At 34.0% G+C, this 20,958-nt stretch overlaps 1 protein-coding gene across 1 annotated transcript; it reads left to right on the forward strand.

Annotated features, from left to right (window-relative positions):
* The first annotated feature begins 41 nt into the window (after nt 1–41).
* On the forward strand, nt 42–19,275 carry LOC115437409 (3-oxo-5-alpha-steroid 4-dehydrogenase 2-like). The gene is made up of 6 exons (XM_030160634.1): nt 42–46; nt 2,950–3,240; nt 11,922–12,085; nt 12,238–12,339; nt 15,884–16,034; nt 18,791–19,275. The coding sequence occupies exons 1-6, from the start codon at nt 42–44 to the stop codon at nt 18,855–18,857; spliced, it is 780 nt and encodes a 259-aa protein (XP_030016494.1). The 3' UTR covers nt 18,858–19,275.
* The last annotated feature ends 1,683 nt before the right edge of the window (nt 19,276–20,958 follow it).

Raw genomic sequence — 20,958 nt, forward strand, 5'->3', positions numbered from 1 at the left:
GAGTAACCATATTTAGACATAAAGGACAGAACTGTGGGAACATGGGGTAAGATAAGATAATGATAAATGCTATTTTACTGAGTCATTAGATTAGATTAGACTAGACTAGACTAGACTAGACTCGACTAGATTAGATTAGATTAGATTAAATTAGATAAAACTAGATTAGACTAGACTAGACTAGATTAGACTAGACTAGATTAGATTAGACTAAATTAGATTAGATTAGACAATATTAGATTAGATTAGATTAGTTTAGTTTAGTTTAGTTTAGTTTAGTTTAGATTAGATTAGACTAGATTAGATTAGACCAGACTAGATTAGATTAGACTAAATTAGATTAGACTAGATTAGATTAGACTACATTAGACTAGATTCGATTAGACTAGACTAGACTAGACTAGATTAGACTAGACTAGATTATATTATATTAGATTAAGATAGATTAGATTAGATTAGATTAGACTAGAATAGACTAGACTAGATTAGATTAGATTTCATTAGATTACATTAGATTAGACTACACTAGATTAGATTAGACTACATTAGAATACATTAGATTAGATTAGATTAGATTAGATTCGATTAGATTAGTTTAGTTTAGTTTAGTTTAGTTTAGTTTAGATTAGATTAGATTAGACTAGATTAGATTAGACCAGACTAGATTAGATTAGACTAAATTAGATTAGACTAGATTAGATTAGACTACATTAGACTAGATTCGATTAGACTAGACTTGACTAGACTAGATTAGACTAGACTAGATTATATTATATTAGATTAAAATAGATTAGATTAGATTAGATTAGATTAGACTAGAATAGACTAGACTAGATTAGACTAGATTAGATTAGATTTCATTAGATTACATTAGATTAGACTACACTAGATTAGATTAGACTACATTAGAATACATTAGATTAGATTAGATTAGATTAGATTAGATTAGATTAGATTAGATTAGACTGTATTAATCCCACTGGGGAAACTCAACAGTCAAGGCAGAAACAGAATAAAGTGCAAGAAAAAAGTGCACATTCATAAGGATTCAGCAAAAAACAAGATGTGCAAAAGCAAACAACATAGAGTAAAAAATAATAATAGTAATAAAAAAAAAATATTTGGAGTAATTTTGGAGGTGAAGTCCTTACCCCTTTGTTACAGATTTCAATGGCAGGAATTATTTGTACTATGTATTTACCAAAAAAAAAGAACTGGACAAGATAAAATGGCAAATATGTTGTGTTCATCTATAGTGATGTATAATTAAAAGTCCAGTTTAACCTTCTGAGATCCGGTAAGTAAAAGTTTTGGCTTTCTTTTTTTTACATTAAATAATTGCCTTGATTGAAAACAGCATGATACAATAGTTTTTTCAGCAGATACTTTAGGCTATTTATTTTTTATGGAATATCTTTTGCAGTGGACAGTTGTTTTTTTTTTTTTGTTGTAAATCTGTGAAACTCTTGTCCACTACAAACGACAATAATGCATTGCTTTGTCTCGCAAGGTCAAAACTTTCTGTTTTTTTTACATTATACTGTCCCAGTTTTTACCATTTGGAGTTGTCATGCAGTCAGTGTTGTGTGGAATGAGCTACAAAGTAATGTGTTACAGTTACTTTTTACCAGAAAAAAGTAACTGTAACATGTTACTACTGAAAATTTGGAAACAAAATGTACTTACTTTTTCATATTCCGCACAATGTTACTTTTCTTAAGGGACAGATTTGATAAGCGTCACGTGCAATTTTTTTTACCCCCTAAGAAGTATGCACATGCTCCAAACCGTTGGGCATGTGCAAACACGTTCTTTTATATGCAAACACGCAGTAGTCATCTGGTAGTGAAAGAGCTGCATCTACACAATAGTCACAAGCTCTCATTTCATCTTGTTTCACTAGGTAACTAAACAAGAGTTGGACAAGCCCTTGTGTATTTTGTGTTCACCTATATGACCATAAAATGTACTGAGGCTATGTTCTTTCATATTGTTTGTAAAGCTTAGTGATGATGTTGAAGCCTACAGTAGTCCAATGTTTTCTTGTCCAGCGCTCTGTCTGTGGCATTTTTAAAAACAAAGAGCACAAAAGAAACACCTGTTATGTCCTCCATAGTAGAACTTTATGTAGCCTTACATATTTAGGAACAGATATGTGGTTCTGCCTAAAGTCCAGCAACACAAGACATTTAAAAGACAACTGAAGCAACATCAAATAGCCCAACGCCTGTAAACACTTCAGGAGACAGGTAGACATACACATATGATATTAAAAAACATGTGAACACACACACACACACACACACATCTATAATTAGGTTTATTTATTTTAGATTATTATTACTATTTTTTGTTTTTTGTTGTTTCTTTTATTTTATCTTGCAGTATTATTATTATTGTTAATGTTATTTTATTTGACTGTTAAGTGTACTTAAGAAGGTAATATCAGGGTGGATCACATTATTTCTATGCTTGTAAATGGACACTGTTATGTCTGTTTGGAATGGGAGAACCCCAGGATGAGAAGCTGTTGTCCTGAATCAGCTGATGGGGATCCAAATAAATAAATAAATAAAATAAAATAAAATAAAATAAAATAAAATAAAATAAAATAAAATAAAATAAAATAAATAAATAAAAGTAACAACAAATGTAAAAAGGTACTTTCCATAGAGGGTAACTAATTAAAGTAATGGATTACTTTTTTAAAGAAGTAATGAGCAAAAGTTACTCATTAAAAGCAGCTTCCCCAACACTGTTTACAGCACAACAGTCGTTGAACCTGTAGTTTCCATAGTGTGTATTTATACTTGTCATTACTGAGGCTGGAGTGTGTGACCTGTCTCACTCATCTGAATGGAATGTGTAGAATGCATCTGTCTTTGTCTCTGCTGTTGCTTGTCTCTCCCTTATGGTGTCTGCCTCCATATAAACCCTCCTCCTGAGGAGACTCCGCTCCAGTCCTAATGGAGTGTTGGACTCCACTGTGTCTCACCTGAGCTGGGCTCTGATCTTGGGGGGCGTGGCCTACCTGCTGCATCAAACACGTGACCCCGCGCGGTACGGACGGTATGTGACGAACACAAAGTGGTGCTGTTCGGCCAGGCTCGGATGGTTCGTACAGGAGGTACCAGCCTTCCTCCTACCACTGCTGCTGCTGCTATTGTATGAAGGGGATAATGTGGACAGAAGTGGACGGACGCTGCTGCTCTACACATTTATGCTGCACTACTTCCACAGGTCAGATCACAGCATCACACAACATGATGACTAACCTCCTCATTTTATGTTTTTTTTTTAAGTCTTTGGGCTTGTTGTTTCACATTATAACATGATAAATGTCTTTATTGTAAAAACATGAAACATATTCAAGTAAAATGTACCTGGAGAACAGATAGATACTTTTAATTTCCATGTGTGGCTTAAAGAAAACATAGTCGTCCTAGTGTCTTGGTATAAAAACAGCTGGAGCACACTAATTGGCCAATAATGTCACATGACCCTCACCCTATGCCTCAGCTGATTCTGTGTACTCAATGAACTTTTGTCAGTTGAAATTCATATCACATATCTACAGTCACAGAAAAAATTATTAGACCATCAAAAGTTATCAAAAACAATGGTGATGCAATCAAATACTAACTCCCGTGTGTATCATGTGACTAAAACTGACAGAAAAGAAAACATGGAATGCCTAAAAGCACTGTTTTTGGCAGTACAATGCCATAGATCAGGGGTGTCAAACTCATTTTAGTTCAGTTCCACATTGAGCTCAATTTGATCTCAAATGGGCTGGACCAGTAAAATAATAGTGAAAAAAGTAAAATTATATTATGATCAGGTTTACATCTACAAAGTTTCCTTAAAAATCTGAATTACATGAAAACTTAAATTCCTAAGAAAAACAATTGCAATTTTGACAATATTCTGCCTCAGTTTATCAGTTTATCATTTACACATGTGCATTACAATCACACAAAACATTTAGTAACAGGCAGAATATTAGTAAAATTGCATTTACTTTTCTTAAGACATTTCTGTTTCTTCATATCAGGGCCGTGCAGAGAGCTATAAAGGGGCAGGGGCTCAAACTTCCAAAAGGGCACATGAAAACGAATAACCACTGATTACAAAGTTCACATTTAGTAACAAGCAACATTATTAATCCACAGCAAGTCAAAGATTGATCAAATGGTCCAGATCAATGTCCTCAATACTGGGTGTGTCCTCCCTAAGCCCCAACACAGGCTGTGCACCTTCTGCACACACTCTGGATTCACCTCCTGATCCTGTCTGGGGGATGTTGTCCCACTCTTCCTGAAGGGCCTGGATGAGCATCTGGCGGTTGCCAGGTGCTGGACGCCTAGCATACACAGATCTACCAAGAATATCCCACAGATGTTCAATGGGATTGAGATCTTTGACTTGCTGTGGATTAATAATGTTGCTTCTTGCTAAATGTGAACTTTGTTGAACTACCCTTTGTCATATTTTACATTATCCTCTGGATACTCATCCACTGTTTTGTTGTTTGTTGTATTTTGTTTGTTAATTAAATGTTTTTTTAAGAACAAGAAAGAATTTGTTTTTGTATTTAATAAAATGGTGTGAAATGACATCACATAGAATATGTGATAAGTTTCTTTTGATGTTCAGTTTATATATAAGTGGAAATAAAGATGTAATGTGTAGAGTTTTTGTGTGTTAATACCCTGCAAAAATCTAAACCTTACCATGTGTATTTTTCTCATTTCTAGTCCAAATATCTCATCACACTTAAAATAAGACAGAAGCACCTAAAGAGTAACTTTTCAGTGAGATATAAGAACTTGGCTTTAGACAATAGATCTTGAAAATCTTATTTCAAGAAATCTTAGTAAGATAATTTTCACTTGTTCCATTGGCAGATTTTTTTTTTGCTTAATTCAAGATTTTTTTTTGCTCAATTCACCAAAAAAATCTGCCAAAGTGAAAATTATCTTGGTAGGATTTCTTGAAATAAGATTTTCTAGCTCTATTGTCTAAAAATAAGTTATTTTATCTCCCTTACAAGTTACTCTGTAGGTGATTATGTCTTATTTTAAGTGTGATGAGATATTTTGACTAGTAAATGAGAATAATACACTTTGTAAGATTTGGATTTTTGCAGTGTAAGTCCAAGACAAATTCTTAAAAACAGATGTTAAATTATGTATAAAAGCATGACAGTGAATGTTAATAACTAGAAATACCTTCATTTTACATCTGGTTTTACACCTACTTTTACAGTGAAACATTGAATATTTAGTTTCTTTTCATTATAGGACATATTTATGATGATATTTAGGTTTTCCACAGTTAAGAAATAAACATGTAGAGGAGGTGTTAACCCAAGCCAAACCATTTAACATTACATGATAATAATAAAGTTTATATTGTAGTATTTATAGCTGTATCATTTAATATTGACCAGGTTGATGGGAATATGTGTGGAGGTTTGTGGTTATTTCAAATAAGATTCACTCAAGATGTTTGAGGCAAACACAGATATTATGATAATCGATCCAGCTGTTTCTGAAACAAAACCAGAAATGTCAAAGTGTTGGCACTGATGAAAGAGTCGGAGGATTTTACATAAGTTTTATGACTCTTGTACACCAAAAGGGCCAGATTTAGGTATTGGATGAGAAGAAGACTAGGATATGTTTTCTTTTTATGCAATTTTATGTCGGTTCAGCAGAATTTAATTACTTCAGCACATTTTAACCCATTAAGACCCAGTGGTACTTTTATGGCAGCTTCTAAATGATTTTTTTTCTCTCTTTTTAAAGTTTCTCATGTGATTTATCTCCATTTATTATAATAAAAACCTCTGTGTTTTGCATTTTTCAGTGTAAATCACTTCCTTTACCCTATATTTAATTTACTGATCATGTAGATGTTCATTAAAGCTCAGAGTAAACTTAAAGGTATTATGCAAAAACAGAGAAAACTGAAGAAAAAGTGACTGTTTCAGCAAGTGAAGACTATTACCATGTGTTACAATTTTGCGGCTAAAACTCAACAGTTTATGGAAATAAAACAGAAGCAAATATAAGTGAGTGCTTCAGCAGGACTCAGACTCAGGTGGACACCCAGCTGTTACAGTGTGCTAGTCTGTGAGCTCACTCCATGACGTGACGATGATATTGAATTATTTACTCACTTATGATCGTTTTTTTTGCCCCAAAACTATAGTTGTTGAAGAATAGGACCAGGACCAAAAACGACAACTGAATGTTTTGGGCAGATAGTGGGGTGGACTCTCACGTACCATGAATCGCGGCACTTCCCTCCTCCTCGTTCATTCTCCAGACTGCATGACATGTGCGTGCGTGTGTGTGTGTGTGTGTGTGTGTGTTGCAAGCAAGGTTGCACAGGAGGAAGGGGCGGGGCATGATAGAAATGAAAGGGCACCATGACCAGGTCCAGTGACAGCCAAATTAAACCACTCTTAACATTTATTATCATTGATCAAAATTTTAGTCATGCAGTTTTTTGCGCAAAAAAAAAACAAAAAAAAAAAAACAAGTAAAAAGGGCACTTGTAGGCTTCAAAGTTCAAAGTGGCAGAGGCTCAAGCCCCCCCAGCCCCCTGCTTTGCACGTGCCAGGTTCATATTTGTTCAGGTTATTCACATTTTTTTGTAAAAGTATAGTTTGGCAATGTAAACATTTTCATGCAATTTTACTTTTTTACACCAAAAAAACAAACAGAACATTTGGGGTTGTCATTATTTATAGGTTATTATGATAATATTTTACTGGTCTGACCCAGTTGAAATCTAATTGGACTGTATGTTTCTGTATGTGAAACCTGAATTAAAATGATTTTGACACTATTGATTGTTCATATCTTCAGTGTAATTTTTGCATTTCACATATTCAGCGGGCCGGATTGGACCCTTTGGCGGGCCGGATTTAGCCCCCGGGCCGCATGTTTGACACCTGTGCCATAGATATTGATGTAAGAACTGAAGTGATTTTTGGTTATTATAAAAAAAAAAACAAAAACATGCAAAATGGATAGATATCAGCTCTTAAATCAAACTCTTATGAACTATTTTTGTTGTTATCATTATATTTGTCCAAACAAATGGAAAAGGAAATGAAATGAAACATCATTAGATAGGCAAATACTTTAAAATATGTTCGTAGTTATTTAGAACATCTTAATTTATTAAAGATTAGAATGTAAATTGTGTCTCTCATCACATGTCTAAGGGTCCCCATTTATAAGCTGAGGACTGCTTCTGCGGTGTCCTGTTACAAAATGTATCTTGTAAATGAATTCTTGATTTTGACTGTTTGTAATAATTTTGTAATAAATTGATTGATTGATTGAAATGTACCTTTAGTTGTACCAGGCTTTAAAATCAACAAGAAATTGAAGAAAACAAGGGTGGTCTAATAATTTTTTCCGTAACTGTAGATCGTAAAGTGAGTCCTTCACATCGGAATCAGAATACTTTATCTGTCACGACAATCCCCTCAGAAAAAAATCATCTTAAGCGTTGCTCATTCACAATCAGACAAAAAATAAAACACAGCTGATGAATTACAGTGTAAAAACAGGAAAAAATTGAATGAAAATGTATGAATAAGAATATAAATTAGCATAAAATCTACATCAAACTGAATTAACTAATGAATGATTGAGCGTATGACTAAATATAACAAAATACATGTGGGAAAATGGTGGTTTTTGTTTAGATTGTTTATGGTAATGGGAACAAAAGACTATTTGTATGTATTTTTCATGACTAGAAGGACTTTATAGCAACAGTTAAACAGGGGATAGGATCGATATGGGGTGATTTGCTGCTCTTTCCATCTATCTGCTGTGTTATGCAGCTTTGATTGACCTGTTATTTTGTTCGCTCGCTTAATGATTTGGGAAAGCTTTGATTTATTTTTAACCGAGGGGAGACTGTACCGTGCTGTAATTTTAAAGGTTGCTACTGATTCAGTGAGATCTGTTAAAATGTCCTTTCTGACATCAAAACTGTCTGAATATGTCGACGGTGCGTGGTGGTTTTGCAACTTTTATGCAGATAATGATACATGTGGTTGAACAGAAGGAAGAGACTGATCAGCTCCAAGTTTGTTTGTCGTTGATCAGCTGGAGGATTAGGAGGCAAGAAGTTTATTGCCTTATGTGCACGCAAGCACAGTTTGGGTAAAGAGGAATTTGTTGTGCAGCAGATAGAAGGGGTCTATATATAGGGGTAACATTATATACTCATAAATAAATAGATAGGTATGAAAAAATCTGTTAAAGTCTGTAAAGAAAGTAGCTGAATTTGCAATTAAGCAGCAAAGTCTATGAATAAGTAATAGCAAAAAGTAGAAAATGTGTGACTGAATAGAAAATGAAATGTATACAATAAAAAACTAAAAACAGTGGAAAGTAATGCATCTAAACCCAAAAAGACCCAATGCTACTTTTGTGGCAGTTCCAAAATATTGTTTTCTCTATATTTACCTTTTCTTAAGTGATTTATCACCGTTTATTATGAGATTATCCTCTATATTTTGCATTTTTTCAGTAAACATCAGGTATTTTCCTATATTTAATATACTGGTCATGTACAGGGGTTGGACAAAATAATGGAAACACCTTAAAGAATCAACAAAATATAATTTAATATGGTGTAGGTCCGCCTTTTGCAGCAATTACAGCCTCAATTCTCCGAGGTATTGATTCATACAACTTGTGAATTGTTTCCAAAGGAATTTTAAGCCATTCTTCAGTTAGAATACCCTCCAACTCTTTTAGAGACGATGGCGGTGGAAATCGACGTCTTACTTGAATCTCTAAAACTGACCATAAATGCTCAATAATGTTGAGGTCTGGGGACTGTGCCGGCCATACGAGATGCTCAACTTCATTAGAATGTTCCTCATGCCATTCTTTAACAATTCTAGCTGTATGGATTGGGGCATTATCATCTTGAGGTGGAGGTGTTGCCATTATTTTGTCCAACCCCTGTAGATGTTCATAAAAGCTCAGATTAAAGTTGATGCTTATTATATCAAAAACAGAGAAAACTGAAGAAAAAGTTACTTTTTTAGCAAAATATATCATTAACTGAACATAAACCCAGTGTGTCCGTCCACTGTCATTGATCCAACTCCATGGGTTTTACCGGTGAATCAATGTTATAGAAGATGACGGTGTTTCCACGGTAACTATGGAGCCTCTGAACGTCCAAACGGATCATATCTGATTACCGTAAAAAGATGACAAACTGTATTTTACACCAATTATTTACATGTATTGATAGGATTAGTGGATCAATAGGTATTAAACAGTTTAGATCAGTAGATGGCTTTGGTCGTCTGTGGCTGTTTGGGTCTTTATGGGTTAAAATCACCTTCAGTCTGATAAAACTCCACCATGTTCATAACAGTTTAATAAACTGCAAAAATGATCAATATTTGTCTGTTTATGTTCTCCATGCACTTTATACTGAAGTATGAGTTTAATGTTTTTACAATATAGGTATGTATCTCTTTACAATGTGAAACATAATAATAATAATAATAATAATAATAATAATAATAATAATAATAATAATAATAATAATAATGATAATAATAATAATGATAACAATACTACTACTACTACTACTACTACTACTACTACTACTACTACTACTAATAATAATAATAATAATAATAATAATAAAATGCATTTATAAAGTACTTTTCATTCAGCAGAATGTCAAAGTGCTACACAGAGAAGACAGTCCAATTAAAAATAAAATACTATATCAAGAATAAAAGAATGGGCCATAAAAAGCCTATTCCTTGTTATAATACATTCATTCATTCATACATTGTAATACAATACATTCCTTGTTATAACATGATACTGATACAAATTTTATGTACCGACATGGCAGTAATACACTTCTGCAGATCTGCTCCCAGTGTTTGATTAATAAACAATTCTGAATGTTTGAGAGAGACTCATTCTGTTATCTGTTTACACATAAAAGAATGAACTCATTAGACTGAACACTTTGTTAAAGCAAATGCAACAATAAATACAGAACTTTATCAACAAATAATCACGCATCAGCAGCTTCGTGGAAACGACTGTTAGCGTCGCAGCAGTTCTGACCCTTTGTTGTCAGTACAAGAGGGGATTTGTTTTTGCAATGATTTATTTTGTTTAACGCTTAAGCAATTTAATGAGTTGCATATTTTAATTATTGGTTATAATTAGATTTGGAGTTGGTACATTATTGTTTTCTGAGTGTAGATTGTTTGGTGACTTTTTCAACACAGAGCACACATTGAATATAAAACTGATTACAGGTGGGGTTGAAAGTTTTGCTGGTTCTTTTAGGCTTTTCCCATGTGTTTTTGAGGTACAGTACATTCAGTACACTCACTTCTTGAACATCAATGCAGTAAAAACAAAGGAGATTTGCATCGATTTTAGGAGAAATCATTCAGTCATCTTCCCTGTTATGAAAAAACATTCAGACCATTGAACTGAAGGATCAATACAAGTATTTGGGTTGAGTCATCGACAAAACACTGTGCTTTAAACCCCAGGTTAATGCTGCAAGATACAGTTACACAAACTGTGTAGTTTTTATGTACAGATGCACAGTGTTTATGAAAATATTTTTATTTATATTTTTCTTTTATCTGCTGGCACTGGTCACTTTTACACATAAATCACATGTAGGGTATTGTATCTAAACAGTGTGCATGACCTGAACAGGACCAGGTTTGTGAAAAAAGCCAGATCTTATCCTGGCTGATCTGATCTTCCCCTATGATGTGAATTTTGGTCATTACCATCAGGACACAGATACAGACTACCATCATGCAGAAGGAACAGTTTCAGGAAGTCTCTACCTCCAACTGTCAGTGGTCATTTAGAGTCATCGAGACCTTGAAGAACAAGTGTAAGGCTGCGTTCAGACTGCTGACAAATGTGGCCCAAATCCGATTTTTTCCCCCATATGTGACCTGTATCCCATCTGTTAAGAACAGGTTTAAAGGCACAAATCCGACCCAGGCCACTTTCATATGTGGTCCTAAATCTGATATGTGTCTGATATTTTAAAATGTGACTTCAGTCTGAACGGCCAGGTCGCATTTATGACCTTTACATCATTGAAATGCGACAAACATCACAATTCTGCGTCCCAGGTGTGTTAATTCCATAAACACAGTGCGTGCCTGCGTGGTCATGTATTACATCAGGACCTCTTTTAAGCATGCAGGTCACTTCAGGGTCGCATTCAGTTCATACTCAAAACTGATAGAAGTCACATTTAATGTGGAATATGAACCAGCACATGAAAAAAATCAGATTTCACCAAAAAATCCGAACTGTGCATTTAGACCTGCTGTCTGAACGTAGCCTAAGGTGGCTATGGCCTAGAGGGTTGGACAATCGGCTTGTGACGGAAGGGTTGCTGGTTCAATTGCCCAGACTGCCAGATAAATTGCTGGTGTATAAGCCCTTGCGCAAGGCACGTAACCCCCCCATTTGGTCCCTGGGCACCTGACATGGCAGCCCACTGCTCCTATAGTCTACAGTGTGTGTTTAGTGTTTCAGCTCATGATGGGGTATCTGCAGAATATTGATTTCAGTGTGTGTTGCATGGAAAACATAATAACAAATAAAGATTATGCTTAATTTTTATAAGTTTGAAAGAATTTTCTTGGCAAATAAATCACATTTATGCTAAAAGTCAATTTGTGTCACTGCTGAAATGACTGTAGACTAGTAACAGAGTCAGTGCATCCCTATTTTAAACATGTGTAAAGATAAAGGCAATAAACAAAGTGGTGTCATTTCATCTCCTCATGAATATATGAAAAAAAGGAGGGAAGGTTTTTGAGAATTTGTGCTTGTTTTGTGTTTGTTGTTCAGGAGTTTCATTTACGCTTTCCTGACTCGAGGACGGCCGATCCCCATCATGATCGTCGTCTCCGCTGCCATTTTCTGCTCGCTGAATGGGTTCCTGCAGGGTCACTTCCTGCTGCACTGTTTCCAGTTGGAACACACCTGGTGGACCGACCTTCGCCTCTGTGCAGGTGACCGCTAACACCACCGACCAATCACAGCATCCCTCAGAACATTTTAAAAACCTGCAGGAGTAACCATCTAATTATCTAAACGAGGCTCATTTTACTGTTGTTTTGGCTGTTTTTTTTTTTGTTTTTTTTAAATCTATTTTTTTCTGTAGGTATTTGTCTGTTTGTGGTCGGTATGATCATCAACATCGACAGTGACCGCATCCTGAGGAAACTTAGGAAACCTGGAGAGATCACCTACAGCATACCCCAAGGTACCACAGATCCTGATCCATTCCAGATCCTAGTCCATACCTAATGCTGATCTAGTCTAAATCCTGATCTGAATAACAGTAGCTCATGATTCATGTCAGATCCTGACACATATTTATAGGTCTGTAATCATTATTAGATCCTTAACCAAACTAAATCTTCATCCACATGGTTCAATAAAAGTCCCATTGTTTAAAAAAACAAAACAAAACAGTCGTATAGGAGGCAGAACAAGACGGAAAAATATCCTTTGAAATGGAGCAAATACCTGGCCACTTTACAGGGTTCCTACTACTGTACTACTGTATTGGCAAGAATCTGGCAATACGATACAAATCACAATACTAGGATCACAATACGATATATCACATTATATCATGATACTGATAAAAAGGCAATTTTTTGTTGGTTTCTTTTTTTTTAAATAATTATTTCCTTGAAGAATTGAATTACACCAGAAATATGCACAAATACAAAACACATTTGCATCTGATCCCAACAGGATCTAATATTATATCACAAAATGTTCCTGCGTTAAAACTCAAATTATGTTTACTGACATTACAGTTTAAGATCGTGTTCAAATGTTCATACTCCATTAGTTCAGGACAAACATCAAAACATTATTTTTGTGCAATCCCAACAAAGGAACTAACATTATTTAATAAAAGAGTGTTAAATAATAAGAAATAAAATATAAACAAAAATGAACCTCCACAATATCTGCATTTGAATAAATACCTAAAAATATCCATACAGTACTTTTTAATATTGATACAGTATTGTGAAATGAAATATCGTGACTTATTGCTATTTTTTATATATATTGCTATTATTTTCTATTTTCTAAAACATAAAATTATAAATTGGATTAATCTGTTTTTTCAAGGTGCTTGCTAATGCAGCTAAAATGTTTGTGTGAGAGCACATACAGTAGGCTACGTATCCCAGAAAACATTTGGGCAGAGTGACAAGTTGAACGCCCAGCCTTCTGCTCTTATCCTCCTCTAACCCATTTGAAGGCCCACCCAGGTATCGTCAAGTTTCACTGCTGCTTCGACAGACTGGTGATGTCCACACACTGTTCATGAGCAAGCTATTCAACAAGCCTTTGAATGATTGTTGGCAGAACTTATAATCGGTAGATGGAAATTCTCTGACGACTGGCTCATAAATCCCAAATATAAAGAAATATAATATCTACAGTATAATTTATTTTAATGTGTTGTCTGAAGCTGCTGATGCTCGACTCCTTATCTCATCTCATCTCATCTCATCTCATCTCATCTCATCTCATCTCATCTCATCTCATCTCATCTCATCTCATCTCATCTCATCTCATCTTATCTTATCTTATCTTATCTTATCTTATCTTATCTTATCTTATCTTATCTTATCTTATCTTATCTTATCTTATCTTATCTTATCTTATCTTATCTTATCTTATCTTATCTTACCTTACCTTACCTTACCTTACCTTACCTTACCTTACCTTACATATATAATATCTACAGTTTAATTTATTTTAATGTGTCGTCTGAAGCTGCTGATGCTCGACTCCTTATCTTATCTTACCTCACCTCATCTTATCTTACCTTACATATATATATATAATATCTACAGTTTAATTTATTTTAATGTGTCATCTGAAGCTGCTGATGCTCGACTCCTTATCTTATCTTATCTTACCTCACCTCATCTTATTTTATCTTATCTCATCTTACATATATAATATCTACAGTATAATTTATTTTAATGTGTTGTCTGAAGCTGCTGATGCTGGACTCCTTATCTTATCTTACCTCATCTTATCTTATCTTACCTCATCTTATCTTATCTTATCTTACCTCATCTTATCTTATCTTACCTTACCTTACATATATAATATCTACAGTTTAATTTATTTTAATGTGTCGTCTGAAGCTGCTGATGCTCGACTCCTTATCTTATCTTACCTCACCTCATCTTATCTTACCTTACATATATATATATAATATCTACAGTATAATTTATTTTAATGTGTTGTCTGAAGCTGCTGATGCTCGACTCCTTATCTCATCTCATCTCATCTCATCTCATCTCATCTCATCTCATCTCATCTCATCTCATCTTATCTTATCTTATCTTATCTTATCTTATCTTATCTTATCTTATCTTATCTTATCTTATCTTATCTTATCTTATCTTATCTTATCTTATCTTATCTTATCTTATCTTATCTTATCTTACCTTACCTTACCTTACCTTACCTTACCTTACCTTACCTTACCTTACCTTACCTTACCTTACATATATAATATCTACAGTTTAATTTATTTTAATGTGTCGTCTGAAGCTGCTGATGCTCGACTCCTTATCTTATCTTACCTCACCTCATCTTATCTTACCTTACATATATATATATATAATATCTACAGTTTAATTTATTTTAATGTGTCATCTGAAGCTGCTGATGCTCGACTCCTTATCTTATCTTATCTTACCTCACCTCATCTTATTTTATCTTATCTTATCTCATCTTACATATATAATATCTACAGTATAATTTATTTTAATGTGTTGTCTGAAGCTGCTGATGCTGGACTCCTTATCTTATCTTATCTTATCTTACCTCATCTTATCTTATCTTACCTCATCTTATCTTATCTTACCTCATCTTATCTTACCTCACCTCATCTTATCTTATCTTACCTCATCTTATCTTATCTTACCTCATCTTATCTTATCTTACCTTACCTTACATATATAATATCTACAGTTTAATTTATTTTAATGTGTCGTCTGAAGCTGCTGATGCTCGACTCCTTATCTTATCTTACCTCACCTCATCTTATCTTACCTTACATATATATATATATAATATCTACAGTTTAATTTATTTTAATGTGTCATCTGAAGCTGCTGATGCTCGACTCCTTATCTTATCTTATCTTATCTTACCTCACCTCATCTTATTTTATCTTATCTTATCTCATCTTACATATATAATATCTACAGTATAATTTATTTTAATGTGTTGTCTGAAGCTGCTGATGCTCGACTCCTTATCTTATCTTATCTTATCTTATCTTATCTTATCTTATCTTATCTTATCTTATCTTATCTTATCTTATCTTATCTTATCTTACCTCATCTTATCTTATCTTACCTCATCTTATCTTATCTTACCTCATCTTATCTTACCTCACCTCATCTTATCTTATCTTACCTCATCTTATCTTATCTTACCTCATCTTATCTTATCTTACCTTACCTTACATATATAATATCTACAGTTTAATTTATTTTAATGTGTCGTCTGAAGCTGCTGATGCTCGACTCCTTATCTTATCTTACCTCATCTTATCTTATCTTATCTTACCTTACATATATATAATATTTACAGTTTAATTTATTTTAATGTGTCATCTGAAGCTGCTGATGCTCGACTCCTTCTTTCTCACCTCTGTGGTTTGTGTTTCCATTAAGTCTCTTTCCAACCACAGCAGCTTTTATTTTATTAACTTTTCTTTTTTAATCAACTGCGATGTCTTCTTTGTCTCTCAGGGGGAATGTTCGAGTTCATATCTGGCGCCAACTTCTTTGGAGAGATTGTGGAGTGGTGTGGTTACGCTGTAGCTACGTGGTCTTTTCCCACCTTCTCCTTCGCCTTTTTCACCATCTGCTCCATCGGACCACGAGCTTATTTACACCACAGGTACTAACAGGCACTCCTTAAAATGTAGAAATATTCACAATATTATATTAAGGTAGTTTTAAGCCTTTCAGTTTAGTTTTACTTTTATTTATTACTAGTTTTAGTTTTGTTTTGAGGAATTGACACATTTTTTTTAAGACACTGGAAAGTTGATTTATTCTTGTGCACCATGAAGTTAATTTAATTGAAATTCTACTTCATTTTAGTTCATGTTCCATTATTATTGTGGTTTTTATTTGAGGTTCAACTATCAGCATAGGGTCTGGATTTCATGGGGTTGATCGGACCTTATCATAATTGCGTGAAGTTGTAGTTCTACGTTTATGAAATGTGTTGCTCTCATTTTTCTGGCAGGACTGCTGTTTTATGTGGCATTTTGGTCCTCATCCACCTTTTAGTGTGTACTCTACAGCTAATAATAATAATAATAATAATAATTATAATAATAATTATAATAACTCATATTCAAATGACAGAATAGGTTGATTTCCATGAATATACAGTATAAGCACAAAATTTGCAGGAGAAATTCCATTGATATTATGAAAAATTCAACATAACTTGCATTTAGTCTGTGAAATGTCAAGGCTAATGTTAAAACACAAAAACAACTTGGTTTGGCTTGAAAAAGATTATTTTTTAGGCTAAATTATTAAGGTTACATAACAACTCTTCCAGAAATAAGCATTTACCTTCACTTGGTGTTGCTCCTAGTCTTGGTTTTTACTGGTCCGTTGTGTCTACATCACTTTCTTGTCGTGTATGTTTACGGGAAAATCTGTCATTGAGTCAGTCGGTCTTCTCCCAGTATGTTTTAGAGTGATATCGCAGTAGAAGTTTGGCAGAATGTTCACAAATTTGCATGCATTTTCACACCAGAGTCACTCAAGAACTGAAATATTGAGATTTTGGCACCCAAAGGTCAAAGGTCATGGTTGTTTTTGGACAAAATCCTTTTACAAATGATTAAAAATGTCCATAATAGTGTAGACAAGGCCTGAATCATCAGGATTTAGAAGGAAATAAGTACAGTTTGGTGTGTAAAGATAATAAAAGTTATAAAAGACGAAGTGAAACTCAAGTAAAATCAGACAAGCCCCTCCTTTCTTTCTGTTTCTTTAGTTTAGTTTTTTTTTTTTTTTTTTTTTTGGGGGGGGGGGGTGCTGTTTTGTTTGTTTTTGTCTGTTTCGTTTTTTGGTTACTGTTACAATTCTACATAAAACTTGATAAAGATTTGAGTTACAAAAAAAAAAAAAAATTAGAAAAGGTGTCCTGATATAATTCTGCTCTGTATGTTTTAAGAATGTTATGGACTGAGCTGACCTAGTTTCCCTAACTGAGTTAAATGTTTTGGCAGATTCAATCTGCTGCATTCCACTGAAACGTGCCCATAACTATTCTGATGTGTATCAGCTTTTTTTTTTTTTCAGACATCATGGAAACAAGTTTTCATAAAAATAATTTGATGTGAGATATCAGATGTGAGATAAATCTTCCTGCATGTGTTGTAAACATCACTCTCCTTTTTACACTTATATAATATAATAAGCACTAATATACTCTTTTAAAAAGCCCTGATTTGCTGGAAAATGCACAAAGCTGAAGACAGATCATGATAAGACTCAGAGATACAGGAAAACCACAAACAGATGATTATCTTACTGAATATGATGCATTATCGTATATTAAACTACCAACAGAATATAAAGGTAATAACCTCCTTATCTCGCATGTTTGTTAGTGCTAGTTTTTGTTTGAGTCTTAGTTTTTAGTAACAGGTAGCTTTATATTTAATTTATTACACACAGTGCAATATAATGGGTAATTTTACAGTTTCTTTACAGGTAAGTTATTAAACTGTGATACGCAATAGATGCTTTAAAGCTACTCTTCTTTATGAATGAATTTAATTCCATTTTATTTGACAGGTACAATACATGTAGCCACTGTTACAGTACATGTATTTAGATTTTGTTTTTGTTTAGTGTCATATGCTGCTATGTATGATTTATCTAGTGACCACTCAGGGGTTGGAGAGTGTAGTGTTACTGTCGAAAGACCTATTGTTATTTTTGTGTTTTAAATTGAAATTTGGAATGTACTGGTAAAGATAAATATATGTTGGTCACTCTAAATGGCCCATAGGTGTTAGTGTAAGAGACTGTACATCACAGCCCTACGATGACCTGGTTAAACCCAAATTCGATCAAAGTTGTGATCTACTTTGGTTACATGTGCAGGGTGTACCCTCAACCCTCTCAAAGATTAAAATTCAGGCAATTCGGACTGCTTTATTTACAAGTTAATTCAAAGTACAAGCAATTTAAATACCAATTAACACTAACGTTTTGTAAAGTTTCTCATTAAGGCAGTAAACTACTGTTAGTTCAGTGTAAAGAGGATATGAACTAATTGCTGTATTCTGTTTGTGTGTTACAGTTTTACATAAAAGATGATGAGTAAAAGTGTCAGTCAAACAAAGACTCGTCTTTTCACTGTCTGTCATAGCTAGATAGCTATACGTCTAGTGAGGACAGAACACACAGCATGTACATAACTGAGACACTTTCATGTAATTTCAAGTTAACAAGTTCATATTTGTAAAAAAAAAAACTGTCAAAAGTTGCTGGTGGATGAGGATCAAATTACATTTGTTTTTCTTTTTTCCATCAGACTCCATAAATCAGAGTATTTTCCATGTAGTGAATAGTGAATGCCTGTTGAAGTTCAGTGTTTTTTTTCTGTCTGGCTTGCAGATTCTACCAGAAGAAGTTTAAGGACTATCCTCGCAACAGAAAAGCTCTGATTCCTTTTGTTCTGTGAGGTTTGACTCTACAGCTGCTCAGGACTGAACTGCACTTATTCAGTCATAGTCAGTTTCATACTCAGTTTTCTGAGCTACTTTTACTTTTAATACGTACTACTATGACTATAATAAAATCACTCTGACAATATTTCACAAACAAACATTTTCTACATCTGCATGTTTTGTATTGTTGTAATAAGAGGTGAAAAATCACTATAGTAACAAAATTAGAGGTCGTCCATATGGGTTTTTCTAAGGCTGATGCTGATTTTTTTAAAAATTTGGTCAGCTGATGGCTGACACCTACAGCCGATTTTTGAAGACGATTTTTACCTGGCTGCAGGGTATTTGTCATCAGTTGGTCGTCCATCCATCCATCCCTCCATCCATCCGTCTGTCTGTCCAAAAACTTCAGCATGCATTGATAAGTCAGGCCACTGGGGGCAGTAGTGCGCCTGATTAGTCAGGCCGAGGGGTTTTCAAGTGTGTGCACGTTATGTTTTTTTTTAAAGCGCTTTGACCATAAAATACAATTGAAACACTCAGATAATTAAGATTTTTATGCAGCAATATAAAGAAAATTATTATTATACATACACATAGCACTCTTTTAACATTTATTGAACTTCAAGTGCTGCCCACACAGGTGCCTGATCAAATATTTTAGAATGTTTTTATAACTGATAGGCCGATATATCAGTCTACCTCTAAACAAAACTACAAACAAGACCTACATGGTAAATGGTAAATGGACTGAACTTACATAGCGCATTTTATACAACTTCATGGTGCCCAGAGCGCTTTACAAGGCCTCACATTCACCCATTCACACACACACTCATACACCAGTAGGAAGCTGCCAGACCAGACTGTGACCGGTTTAGCAATTTAATGCTAAATGTATGCAACAACCACTAAAACAAACAGGTACAACCATATACAGGGTTCATACTGGTGCTTGAAATCCTTGAAAATTTTTAAATTTCAATGTTGTGTTTTCAAGATCTGAAAAGTGCTTGAATTTGCTTGCAATTATAACTCTGTGATGTGATTTATTTATTTGTTTTTAATATTAACTCTGCCAGGTTAGATGTCAAGTCAAAGCTATTTACAGAGAGGTGGTACATGAAAAATAAAAGTTTATGTCAAAAATAAAATTAGGGGGTGTTCACAGGTCGACTCCAGGTACATTTTTAACTAAATCTTTGGGTCGATGCCAGTGTGTCTGAAGAACGCCAAGTGGCTTTCCTTTTTTTTGGATAAAACTTTGTGTTCTCCCTTAATTTCTAATCTTAGATGTTTATAGCGTAATCGCTGTATATCGTTGTGATAAAAAAATGAAAAAAATAATCATGACTAAATATGTGTTTCTGTAGATATGTATTAAGGTGCTGTGCTGGAAGAATCTTGACCTTGAAAAATGTGTATGAACCCTGTATATATCTTTGTCCAAAGTGTCCTACCCAGTTGTCATTTTAAATGTCAGTGTAATTGTTACTTTACAGAGAGCGTGCACTATGAACTGTTAACATTACTGTTATCAGGCATACATATTTATTTAAGTGAATGTGTATTGATTCAGCATCTTTCTGCAATAAAGTGTTTGATTTCAGTTTGTGTAATGTGCAGTTTTGCTAAAGATGAGGAAATAATGACATAAATCTGTGCACTTTTAACATGCAGTAAGTCTAATTTACCCAATGCTTTAGAGTGTGTTCATCCGGGCAAATTAGGAAAGAGTCTAGATAACTGTCACATCTAATACACACACCAGCTGGACTAATCCTCACAGATTAATGCCACCCATATTAAAGTGTGTTTCAACTTCATAATCAAAGGTTAATAAATGAAATTTCAATGTGACAAAAATGTTGTGTAAGTGTAAATTGCTCACCTTCAACATCTTTCATGTGTTTGCTACTAATATAAGTATTGAATATAGAATATCAGCTGCTTTTACTTACAATATTGAGAGCACATGGTTAGTTGGAGGGAAAGATGACATACAGAAGAAGACTGGGAAAAAAATGCTCTATAATGCACATATTAATATTTAAACCAAACCATCTTTTCCAGTAAATATCTTGTCATAAGACGTCAGAAGAAATGATACTGGTG

This window comes from Sphaeramia orbicularis, chromosome 17 (genome assembly GCF_902148855.1).
Source record: "Sphaeramia orbicularis chromosome 17, fSphaOr1.1, whole genome shotgun sequence".
NCBI lineage: Eukaryota > Metazoa > Chordata > Actinopteri > Kurtiformes > Apogonidae > Sphaeramia > Sphaeramia orbicularis.

Excerpts from the sequence above, each read along its gene's own strand:
- LOC115437409 (XM_030160634.1), top strand. Across the intron at positions 12,086-12,237 it reads CGACCTTCGCCTCTGTGCAG|GTATTTGTCTGTTTGTGGTC; the intron begins GTGACCGCTAAC and ends TTTTTTCTGTAG. Across the intron at positions 12,340-15,883 it reads CACCTACAGCATACCCCAAG|GGGGAATGTTCGAGTTCATA; the intron begins GTACCACAGATC and ends TTTGTCTCTCAG.